Here is a 22,685-nt window from a genome sequence, read left to right as displayed (position 1 = left end):
CCTTTGTAGTCACTGCTGCAGTTGGGTAATGTTTTAATGTTGAAACAACAAGCGGAAACGTATTTGACCAATACCGTCATGCTTATACGGCACGTGGAAACGTGACAGGTTTTCAGTCTTAACAATCAAAAAGCGATTGGTGTCGGTTTGCAATATTAGTGTCAACGCATTTTTATAATGCCAACGTCGTCTGCTATTGCTAGTATAAAATAAATAAGAGGGAAAACTGTCGCATGATGAACAGAGAAGGAGACAGAGGCGGAAAGAATGCGCCCAAGAGCCAGAAGCCATCCAGGGTGTCCCAACAGGGAACCGTCCAGAGAAGGAAAAGGGATCCCGCATCGGAAGAGACACAAAGTGGTGGCCAGCGAAGAGCAACATCGGCAGGCTATCGTGGCTATGGGAAAGAGGGGGAAACAACGGGGAAACGTCCGCTGAGCGCCGTTGCGGAATGCCAGAGACGCTCCGGTACCCAGAGGAAAGTCTGCGACACCAGCAACACGTCGGAGGACCTGAGCAAAGACTCCGGCTGCTTGTCGGGGAAACCCTCCTCCGACAGCAGCTCGGAAATATCCGATTGTACGTGGGAGGGCAACAAGCGCGACTCTCCCATCAGCGACAATGAATTAAGCTGGACAGACAGGAGAGCTTACGAGGGGCAGGTTTGTGGCGACAAAGACGACTGCAAAGAGCGCGTAAAAACAGCGCACACTGCTTGCTCTCCTCCCCTGGATGCTGTTGGAGGAGCCCTCACTTTGATCAACTCTTCAGGGGCCGTTATGGACCTCTTGATGGCAGACTCCACCGATGACCTGGTCAGGGAGGTGGAAGATTTGAGGTCAGAGAATGAGTACTTGCGGGTAAGATCCTTCAATTCCGTTGTATTAAGTACACTGTCTCTTCTTTGTGAAACATAGCCATTTGACTTGCATCACCTGTTCTCTGTATTCAAGGGCTGGAAGTCGTGGTTTGTTTTTTTAATAATCTATAACAAAAAATCAATTCATTTCTTCAGAAACAGATTATTTCAAATTGACAATGCAGAAAATAAACAGACAAATTGGTTGTGATTCAGTTGCTGGTTTGGTCGGTAATTTTCATCACAAAATTGGCAAAAATGTTGATCACCGCTATTCATAGTGAAGGAAAATGTTTACAAATCTATTATTGAGTCAAAGCAAAGAGTAGAAATCCAAGAGCATTTACTATTGAGAGGCTGAAACTCTGAGAATAAAGACAGTTTTATGTTAAACAATGTCAATCAAAATGATTGTTTATTTGATAAGTGGTCGACTTGTTCGCCTCATATTACACAGATGCAGATCATTGGTTCAATGCCAAGCCCACTGTGTTGAGTTTGCATGTTTCTTCCCGTGCCTGTGTGGGTTTTCTCCAGGTACACCGGTTTCCTCCTATATTCCAAAATATATATATGGGCGTTAGGTTTGCAGAAAGCTCCGGACAGAATTGGACTCCAGAAATGTGAACTCAGAATTTACAAAAAAGGTTTATTAACAAAAATAGTTCACAAGACCTAAAATGTTCAACAAAGAGCACTGGTACAATACCAGAAAAACGAGCCAACCAAAAAAAAAAAAAAAAAAAACGCTTGCAAAAAAAGGAAAGGATAAAAACAAATGGAAATAAATAGCCAAGAAGAAACCCAAACACACAATACACAAACCGTGACTATAACAACAGTGAAAAAAAAACTACTTACAATGGCCAGTGCAGAAAACCTGGCTGGAACAAAAACAAAGAGCAAGAACATGAACCGTCTAGACCAGGGGTGTCCAAAGTCGGTCCTCAAGGTCCTGCCTGTTTTCCAGCTCTCCCAGGAGCAACACACCTGATTCAAATCATCAGGATAGTTCGAATGCTGCTTCAGAGCTGGTTGATGAGCTGATCATCTGAATTAGGTGTGTAGCAGGCCGGAGTGCTGGAAAACAGGCAGGAAAGTGGCCCTCCAGGCCCGGAGCTGGACATGTCTGGTCTAGACCAAAGGTGTCAAACTCAGGTAGTGGAGGGCCGCTGTCCTGCATGTTTTCCAAGTCTCCCTGTTGCAACACACCTGATTAAAATGAACAGGTTCAATAGCAGGCTTCCACAGACCTTGCTGATGATCTGATCATTTGAATCAGGTGTGTTGCAACAGGGAGACTTTGAAAACATGCAGGACAGCAGCCCTCCAGGACCGGAGTTCGACACCTGTGGTCTGGACGAATTCACCACTTGGTGACAGTCGTGAGCAAGGTGAATTATCTGACAGAGACATGACAATATGGGTGTCCTGAAATAATAGGCTGATTACATTGGCAACGTGTGGACACCCCTCCTCTGCCACCTGCTGGAAAAACACAAGAACAATGGCAAGTTAAGACTTGTTCGACGGCGCCTTTGCCGTGACGGTTAACCTTTTTGCTTGTAAATGCTTTTAAATGTTATTCTTTTTAATTTTGTGGAGCATAGAGCGCTACCTTGGGGATGAAACGTGCAACATAAATAAAGCTGCTTTGCCTGTTTACTTATGGAGTAAACTATATGCTAAATCACAAGGCAGCACAAGGTACCTCTCGCTTACCTGTTTATATTCCATGTGCAAACTTTGTACGCCTTTGTATTGGAGCAGAAAAAATCAAAATAAGAATGCATGTAATTTTTTTTACGTGCTGTCCGCGACCCATTTTTGGGTCAGCGCCCATCAATTGACAATCACCCTTTTGCTATACCCACAAAAACTCAGGATGTTTGGCTTCTGGGTAAAATTTGAGGATGAACCTCAAATTTACTATAACTGTCATAGATCAACTTAATCTGTCTTGGCCTAAACTACTGAATGTTTGTCCAACTGTTCAGGGTTTCAGTACTTATTTTTCAAAACTTGCTGTTCTCTGGCAGGAAGCCGAATGGCAAAATTCACAACAGTTGTTTATCAGTGGTGTTGCTAGATAAACACCGTATGGTGTGCATCCCAGGATGAGGTGGAGGAGCTGCGCTGCGAGATGTTGGAGATGCGTGACATGTTCCAGGAGGAGGAGTTACGCCAGCTGCAGGATCTGCGACAGCAGCTGGAGCAGGCCAACAAGACGTGCCGCATCCTTCAGTACCGTCTCCGCAAGGCCGAGCGACGCAGCATCAGAGTGGCCCAGACCGGCCAGGTGGACGGGGAGCTGGTCAGGACCCTAGAACATGAAATCAAGGTGGGTGCTGTGATTAAAAGGAAAAAATCACTTTTTCCGATAGAGAATACCTTCACCAAATACATCGGTGCCTTGAGCGATGGCTGTTTGAAAGTGCTCTATAAATACAGTTGAGTTGAGGTACCAGTGGCCCAAAGTAGTAGAAGAAGAGCCAGGAAATGCTCTAGCACGCCCGTGTGGCTCATGAGGAAAAGCGGTTAGAATAATGGATGGATAAAAGAAGTATCAGTACTACAGTATTCTTCTTAGTTTGCATCTGCATGATTATATTACACTGCCTCCCCTTTCTCCCACGGAAATGCATGCAGTCAACTTCACACCTCCCCCTTTTGTTCTTGGCAAGATGGACTGGAGTTACTTCTTGTGTATTCTCTTTCAATCAGCTGTTGCGATTCACTATAAAATTTACAAAAACACACAAAATCTAGTTATATAATGCTTTGTGTCTCTGAAAGTATCCATTAAGGTCAGACACCAGTAGCTCACTTGTCTTCCGTTACTGCACGTAATTGTGCGGACTAAATCCTTCCTTTTGTGAGTCGTTGCAGGAAAAATAAATGCACCATACCTGGGTATGTGCTCCCCCCCACCCCTGCCCCTCACACACAACGTTTTTTTTGCCACATTAGATCTTTCGTTTTCAAAAGAAGCAACGATTCAATGATGAGCTGGTAAAAGACACAGCACATTTTTCATGAATCATTCAATTACTCTGTCAAGATTTGAACTGCAGTTGGCTTGTTCTGTGTTTTTAAAAAAAAAAATTATGTCACCTTGCCATCTGCAGAAGTTGAGCTGGGTCAGTTGCTAATGAGGTTCTCAATAAACAAAATGAAACACATGCATTTTATTTTATTCTTTACCAAGCAATTGTGCGATGAAAGTTTAATTAATCTCCTAAATCTTCTGTCATATACATTTTCAACAACATTTTTGACTTACTTGCAAATTCCAACCAAGCACCAAAGCTCCACTTTTTCCTTATAGCTATTTGATGGAACACCTAATCTTCCTATATTGGTTTTGCATGCAGGTTGCAAAGAGCGTGTCCCTGCGACTGTACAACGAGCTGGAAGTAGTGCAAAAGAAGAATGGGCAGTTGGACTGGGAGAATGAGATGCTTCGAGAGAAGACGCAAGAGCTGGAGGTGGCCAAGCACGTCTTGCAGGCTGAGTTGGAAAAAGCCAGAGAGGTGAGACCTTTTTGTATTTTACACAACTAAACCAATACATTGGCTGGACGTGTGCAGTCAAAGTCAAAAAGTGTCACTGGCAACAAACCCCATGGTGACCCCTCGCAGCTGCGCCCATCCCAGCCAGCCGCCCCCCTCATCCAAAGCACATGAGACGACACCTCGATATGAGCGCAGGGGCCGGGCCGGCAGCTGCCTGGTGCCCCGGTGGGTGCAGCCGCCTGGTATGCTGAAGTCTGACCTCTGAGCGCAGCTGACATCCTCAACCGAAAAGACAGAAAAAAGCAAGTAGAGGGTGCAAGCAAGTGAGAGATTACCAAAATAGACCCGAGCTTTTCTGCTTCTATTAAGCCTGGCTAAATCGGGATCAGCATGTATTATGGCATCCAGCAAGGCGGGAGTTGGCATGCCATGCTGACACAGTGACCTACAGCTATCAATGAATATTCTTTTACTGATAGGCAACTCTTACGACCCTTAAAGGGACGCAGTTTCCACATTGTTGTCATCCTTGAGGTCAGCATCCATTATTCACTGGTGACACATGTCTTCTTTAATCCAGGATTCTGTACTTTGGCTTGAGCTCAGTCTGAGACAGCTGCTTGCAGGGAAAATCCACTTAGACTACCTCATCTAGGAGCCCCAAACCCGGTTTGAACATTGGCAACTCTGATCTGCAACCCCTTTTGTCATATCACAGCGAACATCAAAATAAAATGTCCTGTAGGGAAAAAAATGTGTTCCTGGTTCTGCCATTGAGTTTTAAATGTCCTGTAAAACACCCAACTACCCCGCTGAGTTACCTTGAATAAGACAAACATTTAAGAATGAAAATGGAATATTAAAATGAAAATATTTCAAAATACATTTCAAGGTTTAGGAAGCTTTATTGATAGTCTACTGTACATACAACAGTAGTGCAGGCAAAAGTTCTGGGGACACAGAAATCTCTTGTAACAATTTGACATGCGCAGTCGTTCCTCTTCATTTCATGGAAATCCACATCATTCTCTCATTTGTTTGTTTGTCACTCAATGTTTTTGCAGGATCCATACCCGTATTGTGATGTGACGTTGGCTCGATGGTGGGAGGGTTGTCGTACGTCAACCGCTCTCGTTGACAAGTCGCACTTGGGTAGTTGAGACGACTGGAAAATAGAGGAGAAATTCAGTTTTCAGTCATGGGACTTGGACCTTTTGAGTGGAGAATGTATCAGCAGGTTAGCAGAACTTCGATTTGAAAGAACACAGACGTATCCAGCGCTCCATAGAGAGGAGATTCCAATTAGGACTCTGTTTCAACTGTACAAGATCATTGTTGGGACCGCCTAAGTGTATTCTCGTTCCGCCAGTCACTAAGACAAACGAGTCTTCTTTGTATTTGAGTGGTTGACACTAACATTTGCTCTCTTTTGCATCAAGTGGATATTATTTACTTGTTAAGGTCTTTGTTGCATAATTTCCTCAAAAGCGTGCTCTAATTTGCTTCCATCAGAGATTAAACATAAGAATAAACTTCAAGTCACTTAATACATCTTGTGCATCAGTATTGTGGTTGTGTAGGGAAGCAGGCCACTTAGAAAGATTTGTTTTAATTGTAATGTGAAATTTGAATGAATGCCTTATTTGATGTAATTAATGAAATGATCGCATTAAAATCACAGCGCCATATTGTTTTATATTTTAGAGCTTTTTAAAGAAGCGAAGCACCAGATCGACAGCCAGTAAAACCGAGCGAAGGCTCTCTCAACAGATTGAGGTTGGTTTTTGTTCTTGTCTTGTTTCAGAACATACATAACATCCAATTACACTACTGAGGTGGGCAAAGTATGGCCACATATGGGATGCTCCGTTCCTTCAACTCTGTCTACAATATATTCATGTCGATCTGTCTCTTTTAAAACTCAAATGTGGTATGAACTTTTGCCCACCACTGGTATGTATGGAGCTGTCATATATTTTGGTAACCCGCCAGCAAACTTTCCAATCATGGTCCTGTCTTTACAGCAGGAAGACAGCGATCTCAAGTGCCAACTCCACTTCGCCAAGGAAGAATTGGCTCTCATGTGCAAGAAACTTACCAAGATGGTGTCTGAGAGTGAGGTCATGCACGAGCGGCTAGCCGGCTACCGTTCGGCTTACGGCGACCTCGACGCATCCCAATCGCCTGAGAGCAGACAAAAGTCCGCCTACACCAGGGAGGCGGAGGTCAAAGTTCACTTGAAACTGGTGGAAGAGGAGGCCATGCTATTGAGCCGCCGCATCGTCGAGCTGGAGGTGGAGAACCGCGGACTGCGGGCGGAAATGAACGACTCGAGAGAGAGAGATGGTGGAGCTGAGGAGGAGGTGAATCGGAATGTTATGGATGAACGGCTGTCGCCTTCCACTTTGAGGAAAAACAGAAAAGAAAGAGGTCAGAGTTTGAAAATGACAAGCGGTCTGCATGACGAAAAGGGAGCAGTGGACACCGAAGGGCAGCTTCCCTCTTGTCACGTCACAAGAGAAGGACCCGTAGGGGGCGAGCGGGACCCATCAGAGAGCGTTGGCGACAAGTCACCTGACAGCAGCCTGAAAGGAATCACCACGGAGGATTATGCAACTCTCGCAGCTCTCAGAGATCATTCCTGCATGTTGAGTTCCGCCATCCAGCTCATGAAAATGCCACCAAAAAACGGCCATTGCTCATCTCCCTCCAGCGCGCTCACCCCACCAGCAGATGGTAAAACACAGTCAGTATTCTTGCCAGCACCTTTGAACGAGGCCCTGGAGCTTCTACAGGCCATGTTGCATGCTTTTATCTTGAGGATGGAGGTGCTTCTAAGTGGCAAAAATTCCCCTCGCCAGGAAGGTCACCTATGGGCTTCCTGCATGCTTTCTTCTCTCAGTGGAGAATATGTCAACCAGGACACTATCAATCAAGGTTTCATAGAATCAGCAAAAGAGCAGGAATTCGTTCAAGTTCTCCCTGTCGATGTGGATGAGAGAGCAAAACAAACAACACAAGGGCTGACGTCCAAATGGGACCTGAGAGCGCAGCTGTCCATGAAAATTCTGTGGATCCTCCATCAGTGGTGTCACGACTCTGAACTGGAAGCAAAAGAGGTAACGGATGGTTCGTTGCATGCTTTTTCAATATGACACTGCCATTCTCCATCAAACGGGAACTAATCACAAGATGTCAATCATTCTTAAATTGCATGTCTTCTTTATCGCCTGCTGCTTACATGAATCGGCATAGTCCAGCCGTCCACTCATTCTTTGAACTGCTTATCCTCACGAAGGTCATTTTTAAGTCTTTTCACTTGCAAAACAGCAAACTTGTTTCGAGGTTGGCGGAACAGAATCTTTGTGTGTGGTGAGATTATCACAGCACACCTGTTCAATCACTCATTAAAAAAAAGGCACATTTTTTACACTTCATATGAGATAATAGCACTGGCATCAGCCGTCCATGTCAATCTGCGCTCATGCCGGCCAAATTCCTTGATACTTTCCAACAGCAAACAACTGTGCTTAGGTTATCTTCACAAATTCTTTTTCAAAAGTCTAAGAGCCACGAGTGATGCAATAAATAAAACAATGAACTGACTAAGCAGTTTAATAGATGGATCTGAATGTGAATCCACTTAACCTTTGTGGCTAACAGTTCAGTGCAGCAAAGCATTACACGGATCAATTTTTAACAAAACACACTTACGCAAATGTATCTAATGTAGCTACTTTTCACCCGTTGTTATTGTTTAAAAAAAACATCCAGGCACTCTATCCGAGGTGACAGTTTTGCTGCACACACGGCTCCCGCAGTGTAGTCATAGCTGGAATTTTGCAAACACTTCTTCGACAATGGGGCGTTCAAGAGTGACAGATATATATTATAGATTTGTTCTCTATCTATTTTCAGTACATTAAACGAATTGTGTAAAAATACCAGACAACGTGATGACAAATCAGTAGTATAGCACCTGCAAAATCTATCACTGTCTCCAGATGACATCATTCAATGGTTCAATGTCATTTTGTCCAGCACGGCACCCCACTTCAGTTTGTCAATTATTCTGTTTAATTCCTATTACATAATATGAATCAGGCTACCGTGTTTTGACAAGTGCTGGCACATACTATGTATTATTGCTTTAAGAATGTTTGTGTTTAACTGTCCTTTAAACATGTTCAGCATAAGATAAAGCTCTGCTATATTTGATTTAGGTGAAGGCCAAACGCATGAACATATTGCAAGATTTGTTGCAAAGCATCAGTGTTGAACTCCAGGAGGAAACACATGATGGCCAGGCTATTGGTGTTCGGAACAAGGCAACAGAGGTGAGGACGTTTCCTCCCACTTTGGAATGCATTGGGAAGCCCTGCTGATGATCCGTCTCTCTGGCTGGACGCCCTCTTGACAGTGCGACAAGCACCACGAGTGGACTTATGCCAGCGTATTGGGGCTAAGCTCCTATCGTGGCTGCAGCCAAACAGCCCAGCAGGGTTCAAATACAATTTGCTCTATGATTGGTTGTTACCTGAGCCCGGAGCAACTGTGATGTCATTTTCAGTCGACAGCAAGTGGCAAAATGGCTGCCCCATGGGATGGACAAAAACAGGTGGATTTTACTGCTTAATTCATATTCCACAAACACAATATTAATCAGAATGCTGTGTTTAGAGTAGCATGGCTGCATAAAACATATTATTGTAAAGAAAAGTTTGAAGTTGACTTCCTGTTTAAATTTTTTTTTTTTTTTCCTAGTGCTCAGACTCTGAGCCTTATTTTCCTTTTTTTCTTCCGGTCTGAGGAGCGTTAAAGGGATATTGTACTAATTTTGCCATTTTCAGCAGTAAAAAGGTCATATTTGGCTCTCCTGAATTTGATAGCTTCGTTAATCTTTCATGAACAACATGAACATTTTGCCATTTGCTGTCGGCTGAAAATGATATCACAAGTACTCAAAGCTCAGGTAACGACCGATCACGACTCAGCTTGCGAACTTCACATCAGCCGTGATTGTTTGTTATCTGAGCCTTGAGCACAAAAAAGGCAAAAAGAAAAACAATAGCTTGATCCCCTCTGAGGCTCCACTTCGTCGCTGATCTGAGGCACTGGGCAGGTAACTAAAGGTGGAGGAGCTCATAGAGGTAAGGTGGGGTGAGACCATAGGAAGATTTAAAGACAAATAAAAGACTCTTAAAATGAACTCTAAAATGTAAAATTTCAAATGTGCACAAATGGTGCCTCAACACATGTAGACAGACAATGTGGCAATACTAACAGGCATATACTGTATTCTTTATTCTCTAGAAAAAAACAACTCGTATTACTGCAACTCTTCTTTGTTTTTTTCATGACTGTATAATACTGCCTCTTGGTGGCCAAGTTGCAGACACCAGAAGGAGTCTCAGTGAAATGATGATGATGCGCAAACCATTTAATTCTTTACATTCGATTGTATTATGTTACTATAATACAGTCGAACCTCGTTACAACATACCTCGAGAGACATAACGAATCTGTACATTATAAGGGTAGTTTGTTGTAACCATTTCCAATAAAAAAATAAACACCAACTATGATGTATAATGCAATATGACCTGTCATCGGTATTGAACAGTCTTGCTTTGTGGGAATCAAATTGACTCAGATGAAACATAATTTCCATGTTTAACAATACGATGTATTTTTCACTCCCTCTCAGTGTGCTGTCAGTGGTGTTGTCACTGCTGAGGGACGCTCTGACGCTGACAGGTTAGTGATTGCTACATTTACATTGGGGCGTCTAAACCCTTTTTCCCTCCCACTTGACATTTTTAACCTGGAATTAATTAAACATGCCTCAACCCCACTGATCACACGTCCCACCCTAATTTGTTTTAAACAACAGCACAAACTGTGTGAAAAGTGCTTCTTCTACCCCCCCCCCCCCTCCAAAAAAGGCAGAGGGTCTTTGGTGGCCCCCATAGTTTGGACACCCTTCATTACACCAATGAGATTGCTCTGGTTGTGGTTTAACCCCCCCCCCCCCCCCTTGTATTTGCAGAATGTGCAGCTCCATAAGGCAGAAACTTCAGCGCCAGTTTTCTCCACAAGCCTACAAGAGGAAGAACTGGTGTTATCTGAGCCAGCAGGCTGCCCTGCTTGACCAGGAGCAGCCTGTTAAGACGTGGGACCATCTAATCATGCCACTTAGCTTCCCTGATCTTGATTTTGACCAGATGTTCATGGAGAAAAGCCACACTGCTCCAGAGAAGTCAGCTCTGCGCATTTACTACAGCCCCCCGTCCAAGCGCAGAGTCCAGCTAGCTCAGCTTAAGCAAAGCCCCGAAAGTGACAGAGAATCTGACACGCAGTCTCCCTGGTGGACGCCGCCGACCTCCTTTTCAATGCTTTGTGTCGGCTCTTCAGCCAACCTGAGCGACGACATGAAGGAGATGGCTGTTGGCTGGAGGCAGGGGAGTCACAGCGGCTCACAGGTGAGCAGAACAAGATTAGCGGGCCAAGGAGTAGACATGGCCTGCTCCAGTACGCAGACTCATATGAGGCCGTTGATGGTGAGTATCGGCCTGCAGACCGAAGGACCCCAGGGTCCTGTCACGGTGAGAAACAGCCCCTCTCGGGCGGTCAACTCTTCTCTAGTCTCCTCCCGCTCTCGCAGCATCTCCACCTCACTGGACAGACTAACAACTAGAACCGAAAGGTCCAGACTCACCGCCTCCTCGCCGAAACTGTATCGAAGTCAATCAACATCCGGTGCATCTTCAAACTTAAGCCCCACATCTACAGCACACACACATGATCGAACGCTATGGAATCACCAAAGCCACTCTGGCCAAATGAGTCACAGATCTGCTGCAGGAATGAACCTCAGCCCTCTTCTTCGTGAGCCCCCAGGCCAGAATCTAAAGCCCCCCAACAAATCTGCAGGGGGTTTGGTCACCGAGTTTCTACGCCGTGTGAGTGGTCGGGCAGACAGACCGGGGTCGGCCCAGAAGATGAAAAGCAGCCTAGAGCGCATTCCCATGAGGGCTTCTGCGTCCTCGTTGCCGAGGAATGACGGTGTCACCAAGATAGTCAACCACAGGTTCATGAGGCAGAGAGAAGAGGTCAGTCGTGCCCAAAGGGAAACTGAGCCCAAACGGAGAAGCAGGATCAATGGTGCTACATACAGCCTGAGATCTCCCATGGCTGAGGTGAGTTGAGCACAATAGTCCCAGTTCTCCCTTCCTGCGTGCCACTGTAACAGATGCCCTTGCACTGTGCAAATGTGCCTTGGTTGAACCTCACTCACCTCACCTCAAAAGTTGGTGCAGCCCGAGCATTTTATCTCGATAGTTAGTGCACTCGACTCCACCCGAGTTTGAGCCACAGGCAGGACCACACCTGCGTGTGCGCGTGCTGGTTCAGAGCAAATAGATTCAACTAGTATCGCATCCCTTTCAAGTTCTCTTTGTGTCTCCAACCAGGATGGAAATTATGACTGCAGCTCCGGCAGCACCCTAACCTTCTGCTTTGCTCGTCCATTTCGATCTACTCAGCGACAAATGTCCACCCAGAGCAAAGTCACAAGATCCCAGACTGCGGAGCACAGTTGTGAGTGAAGGACAATCAGTTTGCTGATCTCACAGCACAACGAAGAGGACAGACGCTGAAGTGATGGAATTGATGTGCGAGTGTTGTGGTGGACTTTGTTCGATTTGTTTTATGGTGTGAGTCATTCTTTCATTCACAATGGGCCTCATTCACTGCCAAATGCAGAGAAATGTTCTTACTCTGTGCACAAGTTCAGTGGACACGCAAAATCATGATTAGATTCATGACGTGCGGCATATTTTCTTCTCCCCACCATGCATATTCATTCTAATTGATAGGCTCATGCCTGCGATCTGCATCAACCCCACCCCTAATCTCCTATATAAGGACATCCGTTTAATGCATCAAAATGAGATCGGCGAGGAGGTTTGAAGTTACGAGAGACATTGCAGCAAGGGGGAAATTGAAGTTATCGTGTCAATGACGTAAGCAAAGAAAATGCCGCTTATTCAAAGGGTTTACACCAGAGTGTGGATGACAAACAAAATCCATAACTGGGCCTCGATCACGGAGGCTGTCAATGTAGTGTCACCTGACATCCGCACCGTGACCCCTGTGAAAAAAATGTGGCTGAATTAAGCTGGATGGAAAGAAAGGGACATCGGAGAAGAGAACTAATGAAAAGGAAATTGAAAGAAGACACCTGATCTCACTCCACAAGAGGAGCGAATAATGGCTGTAATCAGAAACTCGGTCATAGTTGGCATATGTGAATGGAACGAATGTTAAAGTGATGACATTAAACTGTCATTTACAGGTTATATTGTTTTTTGTTGGTCCCTTTTTGATATTGTCTTACAATGGATGAGTAAAGATGAGTGTTTGATTTCACTGACATGCCCATATGTTGTATTGTACATTTAGCGTTAAATTGAAACTTCAAGGTTGTGAGTACATGTATGGTGGAGAAGCGTCCATCTCTTGGACATTTCGTAAACTCATCAGCAAATTTCCATTTTCAGTCATTTTTGTTACCGTTTTAATTAATGTTGTTTAAATATGTTGACCATCTTAGGTTAAAAAAAAGTGTTTTTTCAACCCCCCCACCCAAAAAAAAAACGCTGACCCTTTATTATTTCTGCATATGCATTGTCTAAAGTTGTCTGCAGAGTAAGAACAAATTCAAGTCGGAACATACATTTGATTAACGAATCACAGATCTGTGAATCAAATTATACACACAAAATTCACAATTGTTAATGAGGCCCAATGGGAGTCATATGTACAGTAGGGAGGCTTTTTGTCTGTTCATTTGATTGACATCATTTTAAAATCTTAAAACATTTTAATCCACAGGAAAAAAAATCTGCTCATTTTATCAATAAATATTTTCGCTATTCCTGAGCTTTATCAGGTTCAGACTGACCCGAATAATGCAGGCTCAGGCACAGTGTGATTGCAGAAATATTTATTTGAGAAAAAAATCACATCGACAAAGTATAAACTGAAATCGCTGGTCACAAGGAGCCAGGAAAAATGATACCGAAAACAAAAAGCACTTGCAAAGGCAAGGTTCAATAGAACACCATGAATACACAAACGAAATATCAAAAGTCCAATCACACGAAAACATTGATCAAGAGCAACAATTGAATAACAAAAATACTTACAAGCAAGGATCTGTGAACACAACGTGAGCGACGACCAATAGTATCGAGAGGTCGAGAAAACAACACTTGAAGCACAACAGAGGGCATGGTCAATAATCCGACAATGACCAAGCAGCCGTTAAATACACAGCAAGGCTTGATGGGGAAACACGGCACACTGGAGGGAAACGCCCTCCACTGCAGCTGGAGCTGAAACACAATCAAGACAGAACATGACACGCTCAGTCTGCAGGCGAGAGCTTTTCAGGCGGGATCCTCACTTTACATGCAGATTGGTACCGTCAGACACCATGTGCAGCCGTCAAACATGGTGAAAACTAAATACAAATGAACACAACGTCAGTTCCAAGGGGAAGACAAATTACAGTGAAGCATGCATCTGTTTTTTTTTCATAAGTACAAACAAGTACCGCATTCCACTTATTGAGAACTTAGTTTCTTCGTTCTGAGATTGAAACAGGAATGGAAGAATGAGGAAGACAAATGCAATTGCATAAGTGAAAGGGAAGAACGTTTACCTCTGATCCTTCATATTCCGGTACTGTACCTTATCTTGAGATTCAGGTCTTTTGTTTGCTTGCTTTTGCCCAAGTCTGAGGTAGGACCACAGAAACTTCTGTGTGTTTCTATGTGACATCTGAAATAAGTTTACTCCTAACTCATCATCATGTGACATCGCTTTCACCATTGATGAGTGTGTATCATTTCCAAGAAGACTTGTTCCACGTTGCAGATGTGACAGTTGCAAAGATTCCTCTGTTTCTTTCTACCTCTGGCAGTTTTCCGCTGGCCTTATGAAACAGACTATGAATTAATCAAATGCTTTTCACGGCGGTGTCCTGTGAAGTCTTTTGAAATGCTTGCTATTTATTTGGATTTACAAAAAGTGTAGTGCCACATACACACTGTGATTTTGTGTTTTTTGTTTTCCTGGTGTTTTTTGGGAGAGAAGAAACAATTTGTTATATTGAATAAACACCACAGCAAATGTGTTTGTGCTTCACAATCATCAACACGCTGGCATCTCCAGCTCACAGAACTTTTAGTCACGTTAAAAAAAGAAAACGTACATGCTAAGACGTTAATAGGATATGAGCTCCTTAACACTAATTTGTTCTTTCCCTTGGATGGATGCCTGACTCCTTCATTTGTCACGTCATAAACAACCAGCATGTGATTTTTTTTTTAATGATCAATGATCTAACTTAAAAAATACAGTATAACTTAAAAATAATGGAGTCGATAAGATTTAGTATGATAACAATCATGATTATTATTACCGGTACTGTAAATACTATGAACTTATCCAATTTCATGTAGTCCAAAAATTGTTCTACAAAATAATGCATCGTTGTTCATCTATCTGGCGGAACGGTGATCGACTGCGAGCCAGCCACATGATCAGTTAGAAAATTCTTTAAAATATTTTATGATATGAGATTTTTCCTGGGAGGTATGGTGGTCAACTGGTTACCACATCAGCCTCACAGTGCAGAGGTGCAGGGTTCGATTCTGGCTCCAGCCTTCCTGTGGGGAGTTTTATGTTATGAAATAAGTACCAGATAAGGATAAATAATGAGGTTACACAGCAATGCATTATATGTAGCATGCATTGCATATCAAATTAAAGTGTGCGCTCCTGATGTTTCACCAATTTACTGAAAAATAATAACAGTACACAATATTTTAAAAAAAGTGCAAAGGAGGTGCTGCCTTGAGCACGCGGATTACCAGGCCCGTCATTTTGACGCTTCTCAAACTTTAATGTCTTACAACTCATGGATTATGGCTATATATGTTAGAGCTGTCAGTTTAGCACGTTTTTATTGGCATTAATTTAAATGAATTTTAACGGGATAACATTTTTTCTCGCGAGATTAACGCGGCACACGTCACAAGCGGATGTTACGTTGCTCTATAAATACCTGTACACCAGAACCAAAACAACAAGTGTGCTGCAGAAGTCCACGCCCATGTTTGTTTTGCCAGCCACGGCAGCACGAGACACCGAAAACGGATACTTAAAGAGTTTATGAATGGAAAGTTTACTTTTAAAAAGTTGCCAGATTGCTCCACTGACAAGACCAAAGTTACCTGTATCATACAGGTATACGATGTATGCCACTGACGCGATTGTTACTTGTTTGGAACTATTTTGTGTGGAAGGTTACAGTGTTCCGTGTCCATATTAATAGAGTGGGTGGGGCTTCTCTGTGTTGTCTGACAGTGACGGTGAAGTTCAGCGGTGCAGTGGTAGCGACTTAGCGAAAATAAAACGTCTCCAGTGTTGTCCTCGAAACAAGTGTCGTCATCCGAAATGATTTCTACACAAAACCGTAGAGAGACTTGCGCGCAAGAAGGACCAAGAGAATCAACATAGCCTGACTGCTGTGTTCAAAGCCAACTTGAGAAAAACGAAGTATGCAACCATGGCTTAAATCCACTATAGACTGAGTACTAGTTTACCTTAGATGTGCACTTTATAATGTTATATTGCTCTGTTTTGATTCCATAAAAAGAGCTGTTAAAGCAGCTGTTGTGTGACAAAATATTTTTTTCACTGTTGTTGATGGACAGTAATCGTGTGTGAGAGATTATGTGTGAATAACTGCTCCAAGTGAAAAATGTTCTTGTAAAATTGAAAGTCGAAATTGTTATTTCAGTAAATATTTGCATTTTACACATAGAAAACGGATTCATGATTCCATGTTGATGAGAGCATTAAAATGGGGAAAAAATAGGACAAAAAATATAAAAGGAAATTCAGAAACGATAAAAAATGCGTGAGTAATCACGATTATTTTTTTGCGAATTTGAGTTAATTATGACAGTTGCATTTTTAATTAGATTAAATATTTTAATCGTTTGACAGCTCTAATATATATACAGTATATATATATGTATATATATATTTATATATATATACATATACAGTATATACATGTATTGAAGGAATAATTATGTATTTTAGTTTTAGTTATCATACATTTGCTTATTAATAATGGTGAATTGATTATGCTTGCAATGAAGAATGCTTATAATAATAATAATAATAAATATACATTTCACACACTCAAGGACACTTTACAACCAAAACAAGAACAATAAAACCACGGATAAAATTATAAATAATAAAAGGAGAGATGAATTTATACTGAATATGCGATTTTAAATAGTTGACGCCGGCAACATCGTCGTTGCGAGGAGCACCAGCCGACCCAGCCAAGCCGGCCAACACGCCGTGGTCCGCGGATCGGCCGCCGTTTCTGCCGTTGTCTCTGCATGGCCGGCGGGAGGACGACCAAAAGGAGGTGATGCCCCTGTAGCCATCGAGGTGGAAGCCCCGACGAGATCCATGGCGGATGCACCTCCGGGAAGGACGAGGAGCGACTCCTGGGAAGCGGTGCAGCGCAGGCGGGGAGCCTGACCACCGGAAGCGGAGCCCAAGAAGCCCCGCCACCGAGCACCGCAGCAGCTTATGCTCTTAATAAAGATATACTTCTGCTCTTAACAAATATATGCTCATACTTATAATAAAGAATGCTTAGTGCGCTGTGTAACAGTTAGGGGGACACAACCACCTTTCTGAGAATGTGGTTGGAAAGAGATACGGTAATAAGACAAAACAAGAGCAAGGTCAGACGTGGATGGAACTTGTTTTTTTGAAATGATTGTAGTAATTGATAACGCTGACATATATAAATACGGTATACTGTATAGATATAGTTAGAGAGAGAGAGAGAGAGAGGCGCGGTGGTCCAGTGGTTAGCACGTCGACCTCACAGTGCAGAGGTCGTGGTTTAGATCCCGGCTGCGGCCTCCCTGTGTGGTGTTTGCATGTTTTCCCCGGGTGTGGGTTTTCTCCGGGTACTCTGGTTTCCTCCCACATTCCAAAAACATGCATGATAGGCTGATTGAACACTCAAAATTGTCCCCAGGTGTGAGTGTGAGCGCGGATGGTTGTTTGTCTCTGTGTGTGCCCTGCGATTGGCTGGCAACCGGTTCAGGCTGCCCCACGCCTACCGCCCGAAGACAGCTGGGATAGGCTCCAGCAAGCCCCACGACCCCTGTGAGGATGAAGTGGATCAGAAAATAGATGGATATTTAGATCTCTCTCTCTCTATATATATATATATACATACATATATATATATATATATCAGGGGTGGGCAATTATTTGTGATGATGATGATTATATTAGTCATCATTTTCAGTTCACCCCAAAATGCATTTTGAGATTTATATATTGCCGGAAAGAGGTTCTTAATTAACTTTCAGCCAATTATAAAAAAAGACTACATTTGTCATTAAATCACCTCATTTAGAGTTTTTCAGTTGTTTTTTTCTTATTCAGTGAGAGAAATCTAGTCTCTGTTGGTCTTTAACAAGTGTTGAAAGTCTGAGGTGGAGATGTGAAGCATGCTGACAGATGATCATCAGTAAGGAAAGATCTATCCATGGATTTGTTAAATAAACTTCATCACGGAGAATGTTTGCTCACATATGTAGGCCGAGCCAAAGAGAACAAACATCCTCTGCGCATGTGTTCTCATGTTTGGAAACGTTTCTTCCTTAAGAGAAGAGTAGAATCCCAGCAGTGACTGTGACTTAAAATGCTCAGCCAGTGTGTCAGACTGTGTCAGACTGAAGGTCAATGAGTTCCAGCTGGACATCACTGGGTGCATTATCTCCATTGCAGGTAAAGGGACAGGAAATCATTTGCATTTCAACCTCCAATGTTCTGCGATCTTCAAATCGCCTTGAAAACTCACCATGCAGTGCTCTTAACATGGATGAGTACCTGCGGAGGTGATCAGCTGATGGTGTGACTTCTTTCAGGGTTTGCATGTGAGTGAGGTTGTTGCTCTCCAGTTGCGTTGTAAGAAACTGTAACTTTGTCATGAAAGCCTTCACTAGTTTGTGCATTTCATGGACAAAAAGGCCCTTGCCTTGCAGTTGGGTGTTCAGTGTAGTCATCAGTGCAGTCACACCACAGCAAATGCAAAATCTGACATCCAGTCCTCATCAGAAAGGTGTGGGATGTCCTTGCCTTTCATTCCACAAAACTCTCGGATCTCTGATTTCAGATCCCAAACTCTTTTTAGCACTTTGCCCAGGCTGAGCCATCGGACAGCTGTGTGGTAGCTGATGTCATTATGTTCAGTCTGGTGTTCCTCTAAAAGTGCAACATACTGCCTGTGATTCAATGCTCGTGCCCTGATTAAGTTTACTATTTTAGTTACAACATCAATTACATGATTAATTTTAATCACTGACTTGCACAACACATGCTGATGTAAAATACAATGCAAAAATACCAGTTTCTGATCTGCATTGATTTCAGTCACTTTATCTTGCATACGTTTCAACAGTCCTACATTTTTCCCCATTAGATTTGGACAAGCGTCCGTTGTGACTCCCACCAGTCTGCCCCATTTCAGTCCTAACGTGTCCATGCACGCGTTTACCTCGGTGAATAGGTCGCTCCCTGTCGTTGTTCCTTTCAGTGGGCGCATTGCTGCCAGCTTCTCTGGAATCGTGAAGTCCGTTAATCCACGGACAAATACAAGTAATTGGGCTGTATCCCGGACATCACAGCTCTCATCCAAAGCCAAGGAGAAAAAAGTCGAAATCTGCAATTCTGCGTTGCGGCTGAAGCTCCAGATTTCCCGCAATGCCCTCGATCCTTCTCGTCACGGTTCGCCTGGACAGCGGGACTTGCTCAAATACTTCTTTTTTTCCGGACATATTAATGCTGCAGAGTCCACCAAGCATTGTTTGACGAATTCCACCTCTGCAAAAGGCTTACTGTTTTTAGCGATTTTGTGGGATATCACAAAGCTGGTCTTGGTTGCTGAATTCTTGGATGCGTAAAGCTTGGAAAAAAAAAAAACTTGCTGCTTTTGTAGCTTAGCTACCAAATCTTCCGATATCCACGCCATTTCAGCATCAGTCAAGTTTTTATAATTCTCTGCATGTTTTGTCTCGTCATGACGACTCAAACTGTAATCCTTAAACACGGCAATCTGGTCTCCACAAACCAAACACACCGCTTTGCCTCTGACTTCAGTATATAAATACCTTGCAGTCCATGTTTTGTTGAAAGCCCTGCATTCAGCATCTACCATTCTTTTTTTAGGAGACATTTTGGGGGTTATAGCCCTGTCACCTGCCTGCAACATAAATTCAATAGCGCCCATTGCCTTACGTACCTGTACGTACAGGAAATAAACACAAATTCAAAATAAAAGAACTGCACATTCAATCAAGTCAAGTCAAGTCAAGTCAACTGTATTTCTAGAGCACTTTCAAACAGCCATCGCTGCATACAAAGTGCTGTACATGGAGCAATTTAACATGCACAATAAACAGTAAGACAAATCGGTAATAAAGGCGGTAGAAAGCACCAAACAGTAGAACCAAGAACAAATCTAAGTCATGCTGATTCGAATGCCAAAGAAAACAAGTGAGTTTTGAGGAGGGTTTTGAAGATGGGCAGCGAGGGACCAGCAACAGAAAAGGCTCGATCCCCTCTGAGCCTCAGTTTACTTCTTGGTACTTCTAATAATTTCTGGTCCTAAAAATAACTCTAAAATGTATGGGGAGCCAGTGAAGGGATGCCAGAGTAGGAGTTATGTGCTCCCTCTTACGAGTACCAGTCAAGAGGCGAGCAGCGGCATTCTGGACCAGCTGAAGGCGCTTAATGGAGGACTGGCGGACTCCAAAGTAAAGGGCATTGCAGTAATCGAGCCGGGACGTGACAAAGGCATGAATTACTGTCTCAAAGTGTTCATGTGAGAGGAGAGGTTTTATTTTGGCCAGCTGTCTAAGGTGAAAGAAGCTGGATTTAACAACGGCACCGATTTGCCGATCAAGCTTGAAATCACTGTCCAGTTTAAGGCCCAAGTCTACAGGATGGGATGTACAAGGGCCACTGGGACCAAACAATATCACCTCTGTCTTCTTTTCATTGAATTTCAAGAAATTTTGTGCCATCGAGGTTTTGATTTCTTCCAGACAGAATAGGAGTGGCCTTAATGAGAAGGCATCTTTCTTGTTCAGTGGGACATAGATGCATAAGGTAAAATAAAAATATATATTTCTTTTGTAGTTTTCTTGACGCGGGCCGGTCAGAGTCAACCAAAATGGCCGCAAAATGCCCAGGTCTGCTCGCTCTCGCTCTCTCTCTGTCTCTCTCTCTCTCTCTCTCTCTATATATATATATACTGTATATATCAGTGGCGGATGCTGGTCTGTCAAGGAGGGGAAACTCAATTTCGGCCTACATCATAAAATGTGTCCGTTTATTGATTCGTGAATTCTATTCTCCGTTCCTTTTCAAGAAAATGATCTGTGACCCAGTCAGACCAACAAGGCGTCTTTTCCAGGGTCTTAACTGTGGTGATATAAGTCAGTCTGCGAAAACAAGCAATAAACAATAAAAACAATAAATAAAAACAATAAAACACACCAGAAATAAAATATTAATCTGTCGCTAGTCGTTTTCAACAAAGAGAGTGTCGCTAAGATTATCAGAAGTCTCCAGCTCAACTCAGAACAGAATGAGAATTGAAAAATGCTCCCACAGATGCCTCCACCAAAAGATCGGTGATTGGCTCATTTTGCTGTCAATCAAAACGAGATTCCGTCTCAGACAGATCATCCAATCATCATGCAGAAAAGCTCAGCGTCCGGGCCAGCCAGCCCATAAACGCTCAATAGACTCATAGACCCATAGACTCCCAGAGACGCTGAGTGTCCGAAGGGCGGGACAAAACCAGCATTTATCCAATGACTCGTCTCGTTTCGATGCATTGGGACAACCTACCCTGAAACTCTCTCGACGCCCAGCGTCAGCGCTGGAGACGCTCAGCTTCCACACAGTTTAAAGCAGGGGTCCCCAACCTTTTTTGCCCCACGGACCGGTTTATGTCAGACAATATTTTCACGGACCAGCATTTAAGGTGTGGTGGATAAATACTACAAAATAATATGCTAAGAGCTGCATGAACACTGGGGGGTTTTCGAGATAAACACAAGGAGCGTCCAATTTGGCCGCAACACTCTGATCGCTATGGTCTTACTGCCTTCAAAATACGATACAACACAAATTCAAAGTGCATGAAAATCTCAACTCACCACAATGCTGAATCAGTGCGAGCGCCGAGCTTGATTTTTTCTGCAAGCGGGCGGTCCCATCCCGGGGTAATAGGAGACAATGACACCTGAAGTGTGTGCTTCATGTCGAGTCTACTTCGTCATTTTGTTTTAGTCGCCGTTGCTGCACAAAACCCCCGCCTCACACAGGTAGCATGTCGGAAATGGCAACAGTGCTATTGTGGCAATCTCAGAGTGTTCAGCCATAACTTGAATCCAGAACACCGGCAGAGTTGTTGTCTCGAACGTACTTTTGAGGCCGCCGTCATTTGCGATCTCCAGCAGTTTATTTTACTCATTTAGCAAGCTCTGGTGTTTTGTTTTTAGCGTAATCAGTCACTTGACGGAGAAGAGTGGTTTGACGTGTGTCAAGTGACACAGCCGGATGTAATGGAGAATCCGGTAATTTTTCAAAATAAAATATCTTTCGTATTCCAAAATAAATACGACGGAATAAATGTAAGTTCTTATTGTGCGGCCCGGTACCAAATGCCCCGAGGACCGGTACCGGTCCGCGGCCCGGTGGTTGGGGACCCCTGGTTTAAAGTACAGTGAAGCTGCGGCAATGAATGAGAAGAGAGTTGATACAAAGCTGATTCGGAATAAAAATTGAGCGCGTTGTGGAGAATATTTAGTCAATGACATGTACACACAATAATTATTTTAATTATATTATTATATTTATATTATATTATATTTAATTATATTAAAAATATTCACTTATCATTTTAGGGGAAATACATATACTTTATATATATATATATATAGAGAGAGAGAGAGAGAGAGAGAGAGAGAGAGAGAGAGAGAGAGAGAGAGAGAGAGAGAGAGAGAGAGAGAGAGAGAGAGATCAAATGCTGTAATTTCGTCGGATTAAAAAAGAAAAAGTTTCACTATTGTGCTCTGCGACGGACTGGCCACCAGTTCAAAGTGTAGACCCCCTTCAGC

The 22,685-nt window shown here is 43.2% G+C and overlaps 2 protein-coding genes and 1 pseudogene across 3 annotated transcripts in view; 1 reads left to right on the top strand and 2 right to left on the bottom strand.

Moving 5' to 3' along the window:
* Nucleotides 1-15: 15 nt before the first annotated feature.
* On the top strand, nucleotides 16-14,564 carry LOC147211237 (uncharacterized). Its single transcript, XM_086124150.1, has 9 exons — nucleotides 16-860; nucleotides 2,976-3,200; nucleotides 4,234-4,392; nucleotides 6,079-6,150; nucleotides 6,399-7,493; nucleotides 8,598-8,711; nucleotides 10,082-10,131; nucleotides 10,424-11,573; nucleotides 11,847-14,564. The coding sequence occupies exons 1-9, from the start codon at nucleotides 234-236 to the stop codon at nucleotides 11,979-11,981; spliced, it is 3,627 nt and encodes a 1,208-aa protein (XP_085980276.1). The 5' UTR covers nucleotides 16-233; the 3' UTR covers nucleotides 11,982-14,564.
* LOC147211234 (protein phosphatase 1 regulatory subunit 3A) overlaps nucleotides 13,367-22,685 on the bottom strand; it is a 25,593-nt gene continuing 16,274 nt past the window's right edge. For both annotated transcript variants that reach the window (XM_086124157.1, XM_086124194.1), the window contains one exon: nucleotides 13,367-13,772. In XM_086124157.1, the coding sequence (XP_085980283.1) occupies nucleotides 13,673-13,772 (100 nt within the window). In that variant the 3' untranslated portion in view covers nucleotides 13,367-13,672. The remainder of the gene's footprint in view (nucleotides 13,773-22,685) is intronic.
* On the bottom strand, nucleotides 18,213-21,435 carry LOC147211236 (general transcription factor II-I repeat domain-containing protein 2B-like; annotated as a pseudogene).

Source organism: Hippocampus guttulatus, chromosome 1 (assembly GCF_054856545.1).
Source record: "Hippocampus guttulatus isolate MCC_2025c chromosome 1, RoL_Hgut_1.0, whole genome shotgun sequence".
Lineage (NCBI taxonomy): Eukaryota > Metazoa > Chordata > Actinopteri > Syngnathiformes > Syngnathidae > Hippocampus > Hippocampus guttulatus.
Note: the sequence above shows the minus strand (reverse complement) of the source record. Positions and strands in the feature narration are given on the sequence as shown.

What these genes read in the sequence shown, in the direction of transcription:
- LOC147211237 (XM_086124150.1), top strand. Translation starts at nt 234, where the DNA reads ATGATGAACAGAGAAGGAGACAGAGGCGGAAAGAATGCGCCCAAGAGC. An exon ending in CCCTAGAACATGAAATCAAG is followed by an intron (nt 3,201 to 4,233) that starts GTGGGTGCTGTG and finishes TTTTGCATGCAG; the next exon opens with GTTGCAAAGAGCGTGTCCCT. An exon ending in CTGAACTGGAAGCAAAAGAG is followed by an intron (nt 7,494 to 8,597) that starts GTAACGGATGGT and finishes TATTTGATTTAG; the next exon opens with GTGAAGGCCAAACGCATGAA.